At 39.0% G+C, this 21,220-nt stretch overlaps 1 protein-coding gene and 1 pseudogene across 1 annotated transcript in view; both read left to right on the forward strand.

Moving 5' to 3' along the window:
- Window positions 1–12,683: 12,683 nt before the first annotated feature.
- Window positions 12,684–12,803, forward strand: LOC125910619 (uncharacterized; annotated as a pseudogene).
- Window positions 12,804–19,705: 6,902 nt separating this feature from the next.
- Window positions 19,706–21,220, forward strand: part of SLC7A8 (solute carrier family 7 member 8) — a 52,984-nt gene continuing 51,469 nt past the window's right edge. Inside the window, exon 1 of the mRNA XM_049613093.1 lies at window positions 19,706–20,974. Within this exon, the coding sequence (XP_049469050.1) occupies window positions 20,815–20,974 (160 nt within the window). The 5' untranslated portion in view covers window positions 19,706–20,814. The remainder of the gene's footprint in view (window positions 20,975–21,220) is intronic.

Here is a 21,220-nt window from a genome sequence, read left to right on the forward strand (position 1 = left end):
TTTCTTTCTTTCTTTCTTTCTTTCTTTCTTTCTTTCTTTCTTTCTTTCTTTCTTTTAAGAGGGAGAACAAGAGAGAGCATGGGGGAAAGAGGCAGAGGAGGAAGGGTGGGGAGAAAATCCCAAGCAGGCTCCATGCTCAGCACAGAGTCCAATATGAGGGTTGATCCCATGACCCTGGAATAATGACCTGAGCCGAAATTGAAATCGAAATTGAAAGTCAGATGCTCAAGCCCCAAGTCTTTTTAATTTTAAAGATTCCAGTAGGTATGTAATAGGTCCTTATTGTGATTTAATTTGTGTTTTCCTCATGACTAATGATGAGGAACATCTTTTCATGTGCTTATTGGCCATCTATGTATATATTTTTGGTGAAGTGTCTGATTCTTTTGCCCATTTTTAATTGGGTTATTTATTTTCTTATTACTGGTTTTGAGAATTCTTCATATATTCAGAAGAAACTCTTTTATCAAATATATGCCCAGTTTGTGACTTGTGTTTTCAGTCTCTGAATAGTGGTTTTTGAAGAGCAGAAGGTTTTACTTTTGATAAAGTCCAACTTACCAATTTGTTCTTTTATGGAGCACTTTTTGGTGTCATATCTAAGATATCTTTGCCTAACCCAAGGTCACAAAGATTTTCCCATGTTTTCTTCTAGAAACTCTAGAAATCTGGACTATATACTTTTGAATTTGTAATCAGGAATATGATTCACTTCAAGTTAATTTTTTTAATGTTTATTTATTTTTGAGAGAGAGCAAGCGAGCAGGGGAGGGGCAGAGACAGAGACAGAGACAGAAAATCCTAAGCATGCTCCGCACTATCAGCGCAAAGCCAGACATGAGGCTTGAAACCAAGAACCATGAGATCATGACCTGGGCCAAAATCATGTGCTCAACCGACAGAACCACCCAGGCACCCCTTGAGTTGATTTTTCTATGTGGTATGAGCTATGGATTAAAATTCTTTCATGTGTATGAGTGTGTTGTTTTGGTTTTGTTTTCTGCATATGGACATCCAATTGTTCCAGCACCATTTGTTGAAAAGATTATCTTTTCAAAAAAAAAAAAAAAGAAAGAAAAGAAAAGAAAGGATTATCTGTCCTCAACAAAATTGTCAAAAAAATTAGTTGCCTAGGGCACCTGGGTAGCTCAGTCAGTTGAGCATCTGACTCTTGATTTCGGTGCAGGTCATGATCTCATGGTTAGTGAGTTCAAGCCCTGCATCAGGCCCTGTGCTGACAGTGCAGAGTCTGCTTGGTATTCTGTCTCCCTCTCTCTGCCCCTCCCCCAGTTGCTCTCTACATCGCTATCAAAATAAATGAAAATAAACTTGAAAAAATTAGTTGTCCATAGAAAACAATTCCATTTATGATAGGATCAAAAGGAATAAAATACTTATGGGATGCCTGGGTGGCTTATTTGGTTAAGTGTCCGACTTCAGCTTAGGTCATGATCTCGCATTTTGTGAGTTCAAGTCCCGCATCAGGCTCTGTGCTGACAGCTCGGAGCCTGGAGCCTGCTTCTGATTCTGTGTCTCCCTCTCTTTCTGCCCCTCCCCAACTCACGCTGTCTCTCTTTCTCTCAAAAATAAACATTAAAAAATATTTTAAAAAGAATAAAGTTGGACCCTTACCTTATGATATATACAAAAATTAACAAAAAATCGAACAAACATCTAAATGTAAAGGCAAATCTTCATGGCCTTGGATTTGGCGATGGTTTCTAAATACAACAAAAGCACAAGCAACAAAAAAAGAAATGGATAAGTGGGACTCTATTAAAATTAAAAATTAAAAACTTAAATTGAAAAATTAAAATTGAAAACTTATGGGGGCGCCTGGGTGACTCAGTCAGTTAAATGGTCTGACTTCAGTCCCAGTCATGATCTCATGGCTCGCGGTTTGAGCCCCGCATGGGGCTCTGTGCTGACAGCTTGGAGCCTGGAGCCTGCTTCAGATTCTGTGTCTCCCTCTCTCTCTGACCCTCCCCCGTTCATGCCCTGTTTCTCTCTGTCTCTCAATAATAAGTAAACATTAAAAAAAAGATTTAAAAAAATTTAAACTTTTGTGTATCAAAGAACACTACCAAGAGAGCAAAAAGGCAATCCACAGAATGAGAGAAAATATTTGAAAATCATATAATCGATAAAGGTTTAATATCCAGAATGTATAAAGAACTTCTACAACTCAACAACAAAAAGGCAACTCTGTTCAAAACAGAGCAAATGGGGGCTCCTGGGTGGCTCAGTCGGTTAAGCGTTTGACTTCAGCTCAGGTCACGATCTTGCGGTCCGTGAGTTCGAGCCCCGCGTCGGGCTCTGGGCTGATGGCTCCGATTCTGTTTCCGATTCTGTGTCTCCCTCTCTTTCTGCCCCTCCCCCGTTCATGCTCTGCCTCTCTCTGTCCCAAAAATAAATAAATGTTAAAAAAAATTAAAAAAAAAATAAAAACAGAGCAAATGATTTGAATAGACATTAATAAAAGGAGAGATACAGACAGCCAATAAACACAAAAAAAGATGCTCAATATCATTACTCATTAGGGAAATGAAAATCAAAACCACAATCAGATACCATTTCACTTCTATTAGGATGACTATTTTTTTTTTCAAGAGGAAAACAGTGTTGGGGAGGATATGGAGAAATCGAAACCCCAGTATATTATTGGTGAGAATGTACAAGATGCCTTTGCTGGAAAACAGTCTGGTGGTTTCTCAAAAAATTAAACGTATAGGTACCCTACCATATGATGCAACAATTCCACTCCTAGGTATATGCCCCAAAGTATTGAAAACAGGGACTCAACCAGATACTTGTACATCAGTGTTCACAGTATTAATGCAGCATTATTCACAATAGCCAAAAGGTGGAAACAACACAAGTGTCCATCAACAGATGAATGGATAAACAATGTGCTATATCCATACAATGGAATATTATTCAGCCATAAAAAGGAATGAAGTTCTGATACATGCCACAACATGAAAGAAACTTGGGAACGTGCTAAGTGAAATAAGTCAGACATAAAAGGACAAATATTGTATGATTTCACTTATATGACATATCTAGAATAGTCAAATTTATAGAGAAAGTAGATTAGAGGTTGACATGGAGCGGGAGGAGAGAATGGGGAGTTACTGTTTAATGAGTAGAGTTTGTTTGAGATGGTAAAAAAATTTGGAACTAGAGGTGATCGTTGCACAATGCTGTGATGACACAACTTTAAAAAGAATACCACATAGATGCAGTGCTCTTCTCATCACATCAGGAAGTTAACGATATCCACAACAAACTGGTGATGTTAATCTTGTTGACTTAGTTAAGGTAGTGTTTACCAGACTTCTGCCTTCAAAGTTCAAATATTATCCCCTTTCTATATTCCATAAAGTCGGGGAGACGTGGTTAAGTACCACCTCCTGTAAGGAAGAATATCTACATACATTATTTGGAATTCTTCTATAAAGAAAATGTATTTCTCCTCCACCATTCAGTTATGTTTTCAGTCATTTATTTATATTAATATAGACATATCTATGTTTATTTTACACTTTTTGGATTATAGCAAATACTACACTATTTATTGTTCATATTATTCCATTTGGATATTGGAGAGCTCTTTCAGGTTGATTCCTTCAATCCTCTGAAACTCCTTTCCTTTCTGGTATCACAACATGCTCCAGACTTTTGTATTTTCCTTGTACCAGCTCTAAAATCAGACATTTCTGGGGTGCCTGGGTGGCTCAGCTGGTTAAGCCTCCAATTCTTGATCTCTGCTCAGGTCATGCTCTTATGGTTTGTGGGTTTGAGCCCCGTATTGGGTTCTACGTTGGCAGTGTGGAGCTTGCTTGGGATTCTCTTTCTCTCACTTTCTCTCTGCCCCTCTCCCACTCACTCTCTCTCTCAAAAATAAACATAAATTTTAAAAAAATCTTTAAAATCAGACATTTCTCCAGGGTTCCTTGGTTTCTTTTATTGGAGAATGGCATTTTGAAACCAAAATCTGAGCACAAGGTGTGACCATTCCTGTAGGAATGCCAGTGCTTCTAGGCCCTCTCAGTGGACAGGCCTAGGTAATATATGTATGTATACTAATTAATGTATACACACATTTCTTTCATTGTTTCTGTCTTTTTTTTAATGTTTATTCATTTTTGAGAGAGAGAGAGAGAGCATGAGTCGGGGGGAGGGGCAAAGAGAGAGGGGGATAGAAGATCTGAAGCAAGCTCTGCACTGATAGCAGCAAGCCCTATGCGGGGCTCTAACTAACTCAAGATCATGATGCGAGCAGAAGTCAGAGGCTCAACGGACTGAGCCACCCAGGTGCTCCTGTTTCTGTCTTTTAATCTATGTATATGAAGTTAAACACAAGTTCATACTGATGTCTCCAATTCTAATCCATTACCACAGAATTCATTCTAGGCTTACTTTGTTCCCTTCTTGTTTACTTTCTTCCCTTCTTTTTTTTCTGACAGTGAGAACCCTGAGAAATAAATTTACCAGCTAGAGTGCAGTGTTTATATATAGTATGTGGGCCTTTTTTGATACTTGAAATTTGATTATGGACTGGTGTTAGTTGATACTAAAAAATTATTGTTAATTTTTTAGGTATGATAATGACCTTGTGGTTATATAAGAAAATTTCCATATTTTTAAGATTTGCTTCATAAGATATGTAGGGATGGAATGATATCTGGAATTTTCTTTAAAATATTTCAGCAAAGGAGAACAAAAGAAATAAAGGAGGAAAGTATGGATAAAGTAATTGACAAAATCTTGATAATTGTAGAATATGGGTAATGATCCTGGGATATGGGAGTTCACTGTACTCTTCTTTCTGCTTTTGAGTATGTTTGAAGTTCTTCATTTTACAAAATGTTTTATTACTGTAAATTATATTTATTTTTGGTAGGCAAATTATTTACTTAGTGAAAATTCGAAAGTTATCAGAAGATATACAATGAAAATTAGTCTTCCTTTTCCCCTTGTTCCCAGCCACCAAATTCTGACTTCCAAAGGTATTAGTAGTGTTGGTTCTTGTGTATCTTTTCACAGATGATTTCTATATTTGCAAAAATATGTATATATTCCATTTTCACACACACAAATAGTAGCATACTTTATATCCTATTCTATACCTTTTTTAAACTTTTTATAATTTCAGACTTATGGAAAAGTTCATAGAATTTCTGTTTACTTTAGTTCTGATTCTCCAAATGTTAGCATTGACCACATTTGCTTTGTTATTCTCTCTCTATTTTTATTTTTTTCTGTTCCACTTGAGAATAATTTGCAGGCATTAATGCCTCATTACTCCTAAATATTTCAGTGTATATTTCCCATAAACAAGGGCATTATCTTCCATAAACACAGTACCATTATCAAAATCAAGAAATTAACATTGATATGGTACTATTATCTAATCTAGAAACCTTACTCAAATTTCACCAATTGTCCCATAGATGTCCTTTATAGAAAGAGAGAAAAATTGTTTTTCTATTCAGAATCATATGTTGCATTAAAAAAATTAGTTGTCCGTTAAAAAAATTAAAACACAAGTTTATAAATTGGAAAGTGAAAACCTATTGCCCTTGATCCTATTCCCCAAAGACAAACATGTTTGACAACCTTTATATAAATCCTTCCAGAATTTCTTTCAATACATATACCAACACACACCACACATATATGTTATATACCTTTAAACAAAAATAAGAAATTATACATAATACCTACAATTTGTTTTTAGTTAATATTTCATTTTTTTATATATCATTCTTAAAATTTTTTTTAATGTTTATTCATTTTCTGAGAGAGAGAGAGAGTTAGGGAGGGGCAGAGAGAGAGGGAGACACAGAACCCTAAGCAAGTTCCAGGCTCTTAACTGTCAGCTCAGAGCCCGACGCAGGGCTTGAACCCACAAACCATAAGATCACCACCTGAGCTGAAGTCAGACACTTAACCAACTTAGCCACCCAGGCACCCCTTTTGTATACATTTTATAAATATATCTTGAATCCAGCATCTTTCCATTTTTACCACTCTTGCTTTCTTTTAGTCTCCCTTTATTCCTTGTTTTGATTAATTACCTCCTAACTGCTCCCTGCCTCTGAATTTTCCCAACTCCATTCCATCCTATGGCTGCTGCCATATCCAATCACTCTTCTGCTTAAAATTGCCCAACATTTTCAAGATCATTTACAGAGCATGGCACTCAAGCTCTTCACGATCTACATTTCTTTTTGCATCCCTCAATGTTTGGTCACCCTGCATTTCAGTCACACTGAATTTAATTCAAACAGTTTGTGCAAACTGTTTCCTTTGCTTGGCATATCTTCCTCATTAACTTTTATTCATCCTTTCAGACTTAGCTCAAAAATCACTTTCTCCAGATTCCTACTCTGGCCTGCCCACAGAGTGGAACTCCCAGAGCATCCTGTGCATATCTCTATCATGGCCCTTGTCTCACTGTGCTATAATTGTTCACTTCTCTCTCTCTCCAACCAGACTGGGACTATATATATATTCACTTTTGGATTACCAGCCCTTCTACAGTATCTAATATAAGTAGTAGGTATTTATTAAATACTTGATAAATGATAGAATATGAAAAGAAATTATCAGGGAGGTGTTGTCTTGCTTCCAGACTCACTTTAGCATACTCAAACAGGATATACAACTCAATGGGAAAAGAGAAATTTAGGGGTAAAATGAGAACATTGGTGATTATATAAAGTTGCCACCATTTGCAGGAAAAGGCTCTGTCTGGCAACTGAATTATTCATTCAATAGATATTTCCTGAGCAAATGTTACAGGGCAAGCACTATTCTAGCCCCTGGGGATATAGCAAGGAAAAAAGATAAAGTCCTGGTTCTCATGGAGTTTGCATTCCACTGGAGTTCTAGTGGGGCAGTTGTATCTAAGCTCCTACTGTATCCCAAGCAGAAAGCTACATGGGGATAGGGGAAAGGTACAAAGACATAAGAGATATTATCTGTCCCTTTAAAAAGCCTGAGACCTAACAAGGGAATCCAAATGTATATATACTACAAAGCAGAATATTGATCATTTCCAAAACATTAATTTACCCAGTCAAAAAATAATTGAGTTTATATATTATGTACCAACTGGATATGGTAACAGATATGCTCTTGCTTTCAAGGCACAGTATAATAGGAGAAAAAGACATGTATTTTTTTAAATCTCACAAATAAATATATAACCATTAAATACATTAACTATAGTCATAAAAGACAAAACCCCAGGAAGTATGAAAGCATATAATTCAGGAAGGCTTCCTTGAGGAAGTATGGAGTGCTGTGGGAACACAGAGAAAGGAGAGGTCAGGTTAATTCAGACAGGTTTCCAGATGAATAGATATATGAATGAGCCTAAAACACTGTGAAAGTTTCATCCCACAGCAGGAGGGGGGTAATTCCAATCAAAGGGAAAGCATCAGTCAATATGGGAAAGCATCAATCAATATGGGAAAGTACAGGGTAGTCCAGTGTGATTAAAGGAAAGAGTGAAATGGGACATAAAGAGGGATGGTGAGACAAAGATGTTATGAGGAAAAGCTGGAGAGATGAATTGAAGCCACTAAAGACTTTAGACTATATATATATTTTTTTAATGTTTATTTTTTATCTTGGAGAGTGGGGAAGGGTCAGAGAGAGAGGGAGACAGAATCCAAAGCAGGCTCTAGGCTCCAGCTGTTAGTTCAGAGTCATATGCGGGGCTCGAACCCATGAACCCCGAGATGACGATCTGGGCCAAAGTCGGACGCTTAACCGACTGAGGCATCCAAGCGCCCCTAGACTTTATTTTCTAAGCTAGTGGTTCCTTCAAGCAATAAGCAGATCCATTAAATTAGAACTAGATCCATTGAATTGAATTTGGTGGGTGAAATGAAGATACGCCATTGCACGAAGTTGCCACCAGAGGGTACCATAAGAGAAGGTCTACCTGAGAAATTATTGAGCACTTCCCCTATGCCAAGTATATATTTCCTCAAGTGATTGTGGTGCTCACTTAGCCAGCCGTAGGAACCCCTGATTTATACAGTAGAGAACCATCAGAGGCTTTGAGCAGGAGAGAAACATGATTAATCCCATATTTTGTAATTCTAAGGACAGAATGAAGGGATGGACGGTCACAGGAAGGGAGATTAGTTGGTAGCCTATAGCAGCGGGACTAGAAAAAGAGAAGTTCTGGAATAGGGCAGCAGCTATAGAATAAGAAGACAGTTGTGAGACAATTTTCAGAGGCAGAACCAACAGGACTTGGTTACCAATTGGATATGGGGCTATGAAGGGAAAGGGAGGGAAAAAGATGAAGGTCTCAGGCCTGAATTATTAAAACCATGATGCTATGATAGCAAGATGTTATGGCCATGGCTGTAAGTGGGAACACAAGAGAGAACAACTTTGTCTGGGGGAACTTAGAGGAGTGTGGTTTTGAAATCAATGACTGGTATGACCTGTTGGGGCTAAAATTAGGGCTCATAGCTGGGTCCTCTATTCTCAGTCTAAGCACCTTTTTTGAGTATATGAATTGTAACTTTTTGGAAGCTTTCTTCTGCTCCTTGCATCATCTATGTGTTTTATTGTCTGTGGCTTTCATGATAGAGCTTTCCTCAAATGCTCAAGGATCCTTTGTTGGGGAGTCCATGTAACTTGGTTCTTGGGAGTCCAGAAAGCTATGGACTTCAGGAGGAAAGAGAAACACCTAAAGTCTGTATCTAAGGCCCTTGTATTATGGAGTGTTCTGCAAGGAAACAGAACCAGTAGGGGAGGATGGATGGATGGATGGATGGAGATAGAGGCATACCTAGTTGTATTGCACTTTGCTTTATTGTACTTCATAGGTACTGCATTTTTTACAAATTGAAGGTTTGTGGCAATGCTAGCATAATTTTTTCCAACAGCATTTGTTCACTTGGTGTCTCTGTGTCACATTTTGGTAATCCACACAATACTCCAAATTTTTCATTATAATTATATTTGTTATGTGATCTGTGATCATTGATCTTTGATATTACTATTATAATTGTTTTGGGGGCATCATGAACAGCCCTCAAATAAAATAGCAAACTTAATTGTTAAATGTTGTGTGTGTTCTGACTACTTTACTGACTAGCCATTCCTTTATCTCTTTAACTTCTCCCTGGACCTTTCTATTGCTTGAGACACAATAATATTGAAATAAGGCCAATTATTAACCTTACAATGATCTGTAAATGTTCAAGTGGAAGCAAGAGTTGCACATTGCTCACTTTAAATCAAAAGCTAGAAATGATGAAGTTTAGTGAGGAACACATGTCAAAAGCCAAGATAGGCTGAAAGCTAGGTGTCTTATGCCAGACACTTAGTCAAGTTGCGAATTCAAAGAAGAGTTCTTGAAGTTAAAAGTGCTACTCCAGTGGACACAAATGATAAGAAAGCAAAATAGCCTTATTGTTTATATGGAAAAAGTTTTAGTGATCTGGATTGGTCAAACCAGTCACAACATTCCCTCAAGCCAGAGTCTAATCCAGAGCAAACCCCTAAGTCTCCTCAGTTCTTTGAAGACAGAGAGAGAGCTGAGGAAGCTGCAGAAGAAAAGTTCACAGCTAGAAGAGGTTGGTTAATGAGGTTTAAAGAAAGAAGCTGTCTCGATAACGTAGAAGTACAAGGTGAAGCAGCAGGTGCTGATGTGGAAGCTGCAGCAAGTTATCCAGAAGATCTAGCTAATTAAAGAAGTGCCTTTAACTTAAATTTAAAATTTAAAACTGGCTATACTAAAGAACAGATTTTCAATGTAGGTAAAACAGCCTTATATTGGAAGAAGATGCCATCTAGGACTTTCTCTTTTTTTTTTCTTAATGTTTACTTATTTCTGAGAGAGAAACAGACAGAGAGCAAGCGGGGGAGGGGCAGAGAGAGAGACACACACAGAATCGGAAGCAAGTTCCAAATCCTGAGCTGTTAGCACAGAGCCTGATGTGGGGCTCCAACTAATGAACTGCGAGATCATGATCTGAGCTGAAGTCAGATGCTTAACCAACTGAGCCACCCAGGCGGCCCACCATGTAGGACTTTCATGGCTAGAGAGCATCATATGCTAGAGAAAAATCTTTTGTAAAAAGATGAATCAATCAATGTAACAAACTTCATTGTTGTCTTATTTTAAGAAATTGACACAGCCACCTTCAGCCTTCAGCAACCACCACAGTGATCAGTCAACAACCGTCAACATCAAGGCAAGACCCTCCCTCAACAAAAAGATTATAACTTGATGAAAGCTCAGATGATGGTTAGCATATTTTAGCAATAAAGCATTTTATAACTAAGATATATACATTGCTTTTTAAATACATAATGCTGTCACATGTAATAGATTGCAATATAGTGTAAATGTTAGCTTTTAGATGCACTGGGAAATCAAAAAATTCATTTGACTCGCAATATTTGCTTTACTGGAACCAAACCCACGATATCTCCAAGGTATGCCTGTATGGATATAGGTAGTGGTAGACGTCTAGATAGAGACAGAGATAGAAATAGGACAGAAACAGAGACAGAGATGGAGGTTTATTGTGATAAATTGGCTCATGCAATTATGAAGGCTGAGACAATCTGCTGTCTGCAAACTGGAGACCGGGCAAGCTGGTAGTATAATTCAGTTAGTCCAAGGGCCTGAGAATCATGGGAGGCAATGGTTAAAATCCCAATCTGAAGGCTAGAGATGAGATGATGAGACAACCCAACTCCAGCAGGCAGATTTAAAACAGGCAAAAAAGGGCAAATTCCTCTGTTTTCTGCCTTTTGTCCTATTCAAGCCCTTAACAGATTGGCTGATGCCTAGTCACATTGGGGAGAGCAGTTTACAGAGTTTGCTGATTCAGATGCTAATCTCATCCAGAAACACTCAAAAACACACCCAGAAGTAATCTGTAATCTGGGCACCCTGTGGACAGTCAAATTGACACATAACATTAGTCATCACAATGCTTGAGGTCTTTGAAGGCAGAAGGTCTTTGCTCACCATTATATTCCCAGTATCTAGCACAGTAAACAGTTGATCGGATTGGCTGAATATGTTAATGAAATTGAGTACACCCAGTTACATATAATCCAGTTTCTACTAGAATTTTTTTCTCTATTAGCCTAATGAATTGTGTAGTATTGGAAATTTCCTAAAAGACCACATTTTCTTCTTGGGATTTTATATTCTGCATCAGTGATTTCCACACCATAGCCTGGCAAAAGTTGCAAGTGATTGGATCCATAAATTTTCACCTACCTAGACTTTTGTATTTTCTTTCCAACTTTGCTACGCATTTCTAGTATAGGAGATCACAGCTAATAATCATGATTTGGTGAGAAAGAAGAAAGAAGAAATGAAGCTATATTTTTTAAAAGTGGTCTTGAGGAGAAAAAGTAAAGGCATAGCTATCACCAAATTAGCCACTATAGTTCTGGCATTCCCACAATTAGGACATTCTTGAACTCAGTGCCTGGAATTGGGTAGTCTTTGTAAAATCCTCCTTTGGAACTTAGAATTTAGATTTTCAACAATTGGCATTGTGATTAAAATTTATTTTGAAAATATACCTTTATAACAATTGGCAGTAAATGATTAAAATTTATTTTGGAAATATACCTTTACTCTTCTAACTGATTCAATATGCAATGACTGTTGAATGAGTATATATTTATGAATTTGTGAAAAAGCAAAATTTAACTGAATATTAAGATCAAATTGGCTTTATTCAGCAATTCATGAATCAAGCAGCATGCCATCTAGAAAGGGGAAAAGGAGCTCCATGGAGCTGTACATAATGAAAGTCTTTTATAGGTGGATGGAGGCAGAAAAAAGAATTTTCTAACCAACAGTGGATTATTTCAGGCAAGGTCACCTTCCTTTGAGGGAAGGGCAGGGGGTCTATCAAGAAGATTACCTCACTAGTGCTGATTAAGTAATACCAGATTGACTGGTTAAAGGTCACATTTCTGGGAGAGGCTGAAACTGCAATTAGATTAGATATAAATCCTTGGTTTGCTGACCTGGGACTTAGCACAAGTGACTCCATTTTGAACCTGTTGTCTCTTTTTTTTCTTTAACAAATTCCTCCTATATGCCAAGCACTGCTCTAGGCATTAGGGATATAATGGTGAAGAAACAAGCCAAGTTTTATGTTTGTTTGTATGAAAAAATGTAAACATATACAAATGTAAACATATACAAAGTGACTTCTAACTACACACCATCCATCTTAAATAATATCAACTCATAGTTGACCTTCTTTCATTACTAACCTACCTCTCTATCCCTCCCCCTATATTATTTTGAAGCAAATCGAAGATGTCATATTGTTTCATCCATAAATATATTGGCATATATCTCTAAAAGAGAAGTATTCTTTAACCATAACCATAACCCACCTAAAAACAACAAATTCAGGGCACCTGGGTGGCTCAGTCGGTTCAGCATACAACTTCAGCTCAGGTCACGGTCTCGTGGTTCATGAGTTCTGAGTTTGAGCCCTGTATTGGGCTCTGTGCTGACATCTCGGAGCCTGGAGTCTGCTCTGGATTCTGTGTCTCCCTCTCTCTCTGCTCCTTCCCCGCTCACACTCTATCTCTCTCTCAAAAGTAAATAAACATTAAAAAAAAAACAACAACAAATTCAATAATCTGGAGCTTACATTGCTTCTTGGCCTTTTGGCTAAGATCAAGTGTAGTATCTGTTCTTATCAGTTTCATAATCTGGAGCTTACATTCTAATAGGAGACACAAACAAGGAACAAACAAGCAAAAAACCAAATGATATTAAGCAGTGATGATAAAAATAAGGTCCATTTGGTGGTCAGAGCAACCCTCTGTTAAGGAGGCAACATTTACTGAGGAACATGTGTAACATGAGGGAGCAAGGCATGTGACTGTCTGGAGGAAGTGTTCCTGAGAGGCTCCAGCTAGTGCAAAGGCCTGAGGCAGAGCTCAGTGTTCAAAGAATAGTAAGAAGGCCTATGAGTCTGGTAGGGCTAAGTGGAAAGAAGAAAAGAAGGATATAAATTTGGAGTGGCCACTGGGGCCATGATAAAGATGACTTCAGATCTGATTCTTATTATGTATGATGGACAGCCACTGGAAGGTTTTGAGCAGGGGAGTGACATGACCTGATTTATGATTATAAAGGATCATTCTGGCTGCTGTGTCGAGAACAGTGTAGAGGAGGACATTTGTCACAGAACAAATATAGAAACGGGGAGACCGATTAGAAAGCTACTGCAGGGGCGCCTGGGTGGCACAGTCAGTTAAGTATCCAACTTTGGCTCTGGTCATGATCTTACGGTTCATGGGTTTGAGTCCCGTGTAGGGCTCTGTGTTGACATCTCAGAGCCTAGAACCTGCTTTGGATCCTGTGTCTCCCTCTCTCTCTGCCCCTCCCCCACTTGCACTCTGTCTCTGTCTACAATAAATATATTTTTTAAAAATTAAAAAAAAAAAAAAGAAAGCTATTGCAGTAGTCCAGGGGATTGCCGATGGTAAAGTGGTGATGAACTTGGGCAGTAGCGGTGGAGATGATATAATAAGAAGTTATTTATTTCTAGATAAGAGTAAATCTACAGCTAACAGGATTGGCTGACAAGACAAAAAATGTAGGGCATGTGAGAGAAACCCAAGTCAAAGTTGACTTCAGGATATTTGGCCTGACCAACTAGTGCCATTTCCTAAAGTGGGGAATACTGGAAGAAGAACAGGTTTGGAGGGACTTGCAGGCACTAGATATATTAAGTTTGAGGTGCCTATTAAACATCCAAACAGAGATATCAATTAGATGACTAGATCTAGAGTTTATGAGCGAGATGAGGGCTGGATCTAAACATTTGAGAAATATCTGAGATGTCATAGGGCTGAAAGTCCTATGACTTTCTAAAAGTCATAGAGCTGGATGAAATCACCCAGTTAGGGAGGATAGAGAAGAGGAGAGGTTGGGAAGAAAACAGATCCAGCTGGGGTGCCTGGGTTAAGCATCAGTTAAGCATCTGACTCTTGATTTCAGCTCAGGTAATGATCTCATGTTCTCTCTCTCTGCCCCTCCCCCTCTCACATTCTTGTGTGCTCTCTCTCTCAAAAAAAAGAAAAAAAGATCCAGTCAAGGAGCCTGAGAAGAGGCCAGTGAGGAAGGGGAAAGCCCTTCCTCAGGAGAGGGGATGTCCAAGAGCCATGCTTCTGTGAGATCAGTAAGATGAAGACTGAGAAATGGTCACAAGATTGGACTCTGTGGTGGCTATTGGTGAACTTGACAAGAATAGATTCAGTGGAGTGATGGGGATAAAAGCTTAAAGGTAGTGGATGAATGAAGTGATGAAGAAGTAAAAAGGGATCAAAGAAGTTGGGTGGCAGCTGGAAAGGAATATAAAGTCAAGGGAAGTTGTTAGGGTTGGGGTTTTGTTTGTTTTTGTTTTTTATGGAAGCCATTATAGCATGTTAGTATACTGATAGGAATAATCCCCTAGAGCGTGAAAAACTGATGATGCAGGAGAGAGGAATAATTGCAGGAGCAAAGTCCCTGGGTAGGTGAGCTAGGTCAGGGAAGCTGGTGTACAAGTCAGGGAGATACATAGGAGCAAGTACAGCACATCCATTTTTATGGGAGAGAAGGCAGAGTATGTGGGTGCAGCTTATGGCATATTGACAGAGTTAGTGATTGGAGGATGTGGAAGTTCCTTCTGCCATTCTGTTTTCTCCATGAAATAATAGGCAAGGACATCAACTGAAAGTGCGGATTTGAGGGATGGTATTTGCAGAGAGGAGAATGAAAGTGAATGGAAGAGTCAGTTGCCCGTAATGTTGGAATGCCAGGCAGTGTTGGGGGCCTCCTTGAGATCTGTGTTCCATATGAAATGATCTTCAAAGTCAAACCTTTAATTGTGTTTTTCTCTTCTGTCTACAGTTCAGCTCCTCTCCAAGCACTGAGGACTTGACTGCATCTTACTACAATTAACCCACACATCAGTCCATCAGCTATTATTTAATTTATTTATTATGAATTAATGTACATTACTATTCATTCATTCATTCATTCAATCATATTTTTTGAGTTCTAGGCACCATTTTAGGTACTGGGGTTACAACAGAGAATAAAACAATGTCTAATTTCAGGGAACTTATTTTCCATATCCTAAAATATATGAGCTTCCATCTTTGGTAAACATAAATCCTCAGCGAAAACCAATTAGAAACTGGAAGTTTCCACATTTAAGTACTCAGAACTTGATTCGCCTAAAGGCTTAGAAAGAATACCAAAGCCCTGAGACAGATTGGGCCCAGCAAAGGAGTTAAGCACATGCAGCTGCCTTAGGGAATGCACCTTTATTTCTTTCCCACTAGTGCTGGGCTAGCTCTCTGGAATCCAGCCAAGTGCAGTAGACAGAAGAGTAATCTGCTGGAATTTTTGTCTTTATTGTCAGAGCAAGCATTCATCATTATCTCCAGAAGAGCATGAATTCATTGACCATCATCACAAAACAGGATCTGCCCCATCCAAATTCTCAGGACTACATAAACCCTAGAAGATACAACTTCCTTTGAACTCATAAATATGTCCAAAAGGCAAACAGAGCATACACTAAAAAGAGCTTATTAACTAACTACATCTTCTCATTTTATCTTCCTTTCTTTCTGGCCTGTTTTGTCTTTTTCTTTTATTTCTTTCCTCTTTGCTCACTAATTTTCATCTGCTCTTTACTTTAATGAAATAAAAGGTCCTAGAATGCTAGCTCAGAAAGCCACTGTTTGACCATAGGCAGTGGTCACTGCAACTTCAGGAAGAAAGCTGGCTTTAATTGAAAGCAGAGTTTCCTCTGACTCTGGGCATATAGGTGCAAGAAGAAGAGTGGAGTGTGAGTATGGACTATGAGTTTCCTCCAGGAAGAGATTTGGGTCCTCTCTTTTGATCTCAGAGTTCACAGCTTTGTTACAATGAATAAATAAAGTGCATGTCTACTGGGTCCAGAAAAAAAAAAATGGAGTAAATGAGCTTTGTGCTCATGTATTCCTCTGCATTAACAGATACTTCTTGGGGCACCGGGGTGGCTTAGTCGGTTAAGCGTCCAACTTTGGCTCAGGTCATGATCTCACGGTCCCTGGGTATGAGCCCCGCCTTGGGCTCTGTGCTGACAGCTCAGAGCCTGGATCCTGCTTCAGATTCTGTGTCTCCCTCTCTCTCTGTCCCTCCCCCGCTCATGCCTTGTTTCTCTCTCTCTCTCTCTCTCTCTCTCTCTCTCTCTCTCTCTTTCTCTCTCTCTCTCAAAAATAAACATTAAAAAATACTTACATAAAATACATAAAAATACAGATGCTTCTGTATCTTACTTACATACATAAAATACATACATACATCTTACTTACTTACATAAAATACATAAAAATACATAAAAAACAGATACTTCTTAGCTGTTGTTGCTAAAGGGAATACGGCAACAGAACTTTTTGTTCACTATGTACAAGTAGCATGTTTCTGTGCCATACCTTCCTTTGTGCGGTAGGTGTCAGCCTCACACAGACTTTCTCTTGCTAAGTCCTTGTTCATAAGAAAATGACCCTCTTACCCACCCTTTCCCAGGTTAAAAGGATCACCTTCTTCCCATCCTAAGCATGCAAATCAATAATAAACAGTCACCCAGATACTGGAAACAGAGTTGTGCTAATGCAGTTGGAAAATGGCCAAACTGAGGACTATGTGAAGGAGGTGACAAATACTGAGGGGAGGGCAGAAGTCCTGTGAGTCACTGAACAGATGTTAACATAAAGGTGGCTCTCTAAAAGGCACAGTTATGACACCAATTTAAGAAGATGTGGACATGGCCCTGATCAAAGTCTTTAAGTAGCTATAGTGTCCTGGGAAAAGCTCTCCATGTGTAAACTATTGACATCCCACTTGCCCAGAAGTAGATTGTCTTGTCTTTGACCTCAGGCAAGACACTTCTCTGAGCCTCAGCTTCCTAATCTTTGTAAGAGGAAAAAGTAAGTGGCTTCTCTATCCAAAGTATTTAATAAGGAGGAGAAAAAACCCAGATGTTGTGCATAAAACAGTTTGTAGACTGTAAAGCACTGTTGAAATGCAGAAAGCAGAACAAAAGATACAAAGGCAAATGTAGAATAGTTATGAATAAAAATAATTCAGTGCTCAAAATTTAAGAAACGTCAGTTAATCATTTCTATAGATTTTTTTCAGCATGTTACACCAAGACTGTTTTTACTCTTTTGTGTTCAATGTTAGCCATGTGGAATTTTGACACACCTAGGGTTTATTTCACAAAAAGAATCCAACATCAAGAGAGCCATGTAATATGAATAAAAAGTTCTGTTAAAAGAGGGAAGAGTCCTAAGTACTAAGTACTTTAGTGGTGTGCTTAGTACCACTATATCCCAAGAATGGATTTGATCCCACAATCCTCCTTAACTTCTTTTTTTAAATTTTTTTTAAAAGTTTGGGGTTTTTTTTGAGAGAGAGAGAGAGAGAGAGAGAAAGTGGGAGAAGGGCAGAGAGAGAGGGAGAGAGAGAATTCCAAGCAGGCTCTGCACTGTCAGGTGTTCAAAATCATGAAATCATGACCTGAGCTGAAATCAAGAGTCCGACACTTAACCACCTGAGCCAGGCGCCCCTACCCTCCTTAACTTCTTTAATCATAAATTCAGCTGGCTAAAGCCTGCCATTTTGTGGTCAGTTTGCACTGATTTTGGCAAGAGAACTCAAATTCATCACATTCATGTTTTATCTCATATTAAATTGACACATTTAAATTAGAAATATAAATGTAACTGAAAGAACTCATGTTTGGGAAGGAGAAAGATTATTTGTTTTATACCTTAATGTTGAAATTTGGGCAGAAGTCTTCAAATCATACTGTTTAAAAATGAATCCATCAAATTTTTCCTCAATGCTTTGTCCTTCAGGAAAGTCCAGAAGCAACTCAAAATTGCCATGACTCATGCCCTCCCGTGGAGTTTTGTGCTATATATTCCTTACTTCTCTGTTCTTTTGATTGAAAATGCTATTTATTTATTTATGTATGTATGTATGTATGTATGTATTTAGCTGAGGCTTTCAATTTGCTGTATCTTGAAGTGGCAAAAGAAGAGGTTGAACTCCGAACCTTTGAAACTTCTTAGTACTTGCTGAGTGCTTAAGGGCAAAGTGAAAATATTGTGGATTGGACTTTATCTTATTTGGAAAGTCTTTGCTACAATAGCTCAACCATTCTTATTAAAAGGAATTAAGTATTTATTTTTCTTAAAATGCAGAGTTTTCCAAAATTCTGTTTTGGAACAGGAAAATTCAGAATTTTCCAAAAACTGAAGCCAAATTTCTGTATTTAGCAGTCAGCTTGGGGACCTTTGTTTTTTAGACCCACTTTAAAATCAAGTACTTTTGTTGGGGCACCTGGGTGGCTCAGTCGGTTAAGCGGCTGACTTCGGCTCAGGTCATGATCTCTTGGTTTGTTTGTTCGAGCCCTGTGTCGGGCTCTGTGCTGACAGCTCAGAGCCTGGAGCCTGATTCGGATTCTGTGTCTCCCTCTCTCTCTGCCCCTTCCCTGCTCATGCTCTGTCTCTCTCTGTCTCAAAAATAAATTAAAAAAAATAAAAAAAAATTTTTTTTTAAAAAGAAATAATTTTAGTTTAGATTTATAGTGTGGTCTGCTATATTGCTTCTTGCTGCTTTTTTCAAAGTACTTTACAATTATAAATAGATATCATTGCTCTCACCATAAGGCAGCAGTTCCTGGGTGAAATTCTTCATGGAAGCCAAGACACAATATCAACATAAGTTGGTAATTTCTTTTTTTCTTTTTTTTAAAGTTTTTTTTTTAATATTTATTTAGTTTTGAGAGAGAGAGAGACAGAGCGTGAGCAAGGGGAGGAGGAGAAAGAGAGGGAGACACAGAATCTGAAGCAGACTCCAGACTCTGAGTAATCAGCACAGAGCACGACGTGGGGCTTGAACTCACAAACTGTGAGTTCATGACCTGAGCCAAAGTCGGTCGCTCAACCGACTGAGCCACCCAGGGGCCCCAGTTGGTCATTTCTTCTCTAAATTTTTTTTTTTTAACGTTTATTTTTTTTTGAGACAGAGAGAGACAGAGCATGAATGGGGGAGGGTCAGAGAGAGGGAGACACAGAATCTGAAACAGGCTCCAGGCTCTGAGCTGTCAGCACAGAGCCCGATGCGGGGCTCGAACTCACGGACCGTGAGATCATGACCTGAGCCCAAGTCGGACGCTTAACCGACTGAGCCACCCAGGCGCCCCCAGTTGGTCATTTCTTAACATCAACACTCTGTTTTGTGATCAGAGAGGTCTTGATAGCTCTTCACTCCTTCCCTGAGCTGTCTTTCAGATAATTTATGCATGCAAAAAATACTAGAAGCTGTGAAAGGCTCCATCCTACCAGATTTTGTGTCATTCTTTCCTGGGTCCAGAGTGGGAGACATTTTCATCCTGCCTTAGCTAACACAGAATAGAGCTGTGAACAGTAAGGCTACTACCTCTTCCTGGTAATTCTTTCACCTATGCTCTTCACAGCTCACAGTTCTACTAAATGAACCTCTTTTACATTATTCTTAATTCTTTCCATTCCCCTCCCCCAGCCGCGAATTTCCTTCTACTTTCAGAAACTTGAAGACAAGGTCCCTACAACCTTCTCTCCTGTATCCTCAAATGATCCAGATATAAATATTTTAGCACAGTCGCCTGTGTATTTCTGAGGAAGTGTCTGCACAACCGGTCCCTTATTTATAAAGCTCACAAATGCTGTATGACCTGTAATGCTATACCAGCTAATGATCTCTCCCAGAACAGTTGACATGGAAGGATTTTACTTCCACTTCTCACAAGGAGAAAGATGGAGAATGAGAGACGATTACAAAGCAGAATATTTTAATCCATCTTCTCGGTGATCTTTGGGGGCTGTGTGCTAATATTTAAATTGAAGAGGAGGGAGGAGACGGACTGAGGATGGAGAGAAGCCGAGGAGATGGGGGCGGAGCTAGCTCAGCCTATAAAACCCCATGCTAAAAGGGAAGCACATTCGTGTGTGCCAGGGCCACTCTCCCGTAACCTAGAGAGATGGGGCAGTCTGTGCCGTGAGGACGGAGCTTGGAAGAAAGAAAACAAGGACAGGAAAACAAACGAGACATAAGAGGACATCTGGAGAAAGCGGAAGACAGAAGACAGGGAGGGAAAAACAAACCCACAGCAGGTGGAAACAAGATCTAGAGCAAACCGGTCTGGTCCACAGTTGTTTTTCTGGAAGAGAAGAAAGTACCGGAGGACTGCCTTTTTTCCCTTCAGTTAATGAAAACTCTTATCTTCATCATAAAAGAAAAGGCTAAGGGGAGGTAAAGACAATCTTTGTTTTCTTGGGGGCAGAGCTGAATGAAACCCAGATTAGCTCTTTGAAGCGTCTAAAATAAGCCACTGCCTGGTACACATTGCAGAACCATTCTGGTCTCTGAAGATCTACATCCCCTTCAGGAAAATTCCAGCTGGAGTAGCTGGCACAGTTCTATTTTTATATTTAAATATCTATGTCTCTTTTCCCCCCACTTTTAACAACCCTTTCCTAGTTTGTAAGCACGAGTGACAAGAAAGTGTCAATACAGAATAGGAAGATTTTCAGTTTTTTTCTTTTATCTGCCTGAGTCTTTTTTAAGAGGGTAGGAGTGGTCCTTATTTCAGAAAAGGACATTTCAATTTGAAAGACAATCTCTTAAAATATATTTACACCCACACATATTTAGAAAGAGAGATACCTTTCGGAGGTTGAAATCCAATGGGAAAGATGGAAAAAGGAGCCAGGCACCGAAACAACACTGAAAAGAGCCACCCAGGTGGGAGCAAATCGGATACCACCCCGGAGTCTGGTTCTGGAGGGGGCGGAGTAGCCCTGAAGAAAGAAATTGGATTGGTCAGTGCTTGTGGTATCATTGTAGGTGAGTCCAATTTCCTTTCCCATCCACCACTCCTCCCCTTCTCTGGTGGTCCTCTTATGGAACCTATGCCCCCTCTAAAGTGCTATTTTTGCTTCCTACTCCCTTAGAAAAGGATTGTCATTCACCTGTGCTGTAACCCATCCCCAGTGGTCATATTTGATGGGTCTAGGAAGCTGTGTATGTCTTGCATCTCTTCCTTCAAAGCAGGCTGAGCAGTTCTGTCCAGTGTTCATAGAATGGAGCAAA

This window comes from Panthera uncia (genome assembly GCF_023721935.1).
Source record: "Panthera uncia isolate 11264 chromosome B3 unlocalized genomic scaffold, Puncia_PCG_1.0 HiC_scaffold_1, whole genome shotgun sequence".
NCBI lineage: Eukaryota > Metazoa > Chordata > Mammalia > Carnivora > Felidae > Panthera > Panthera uncia.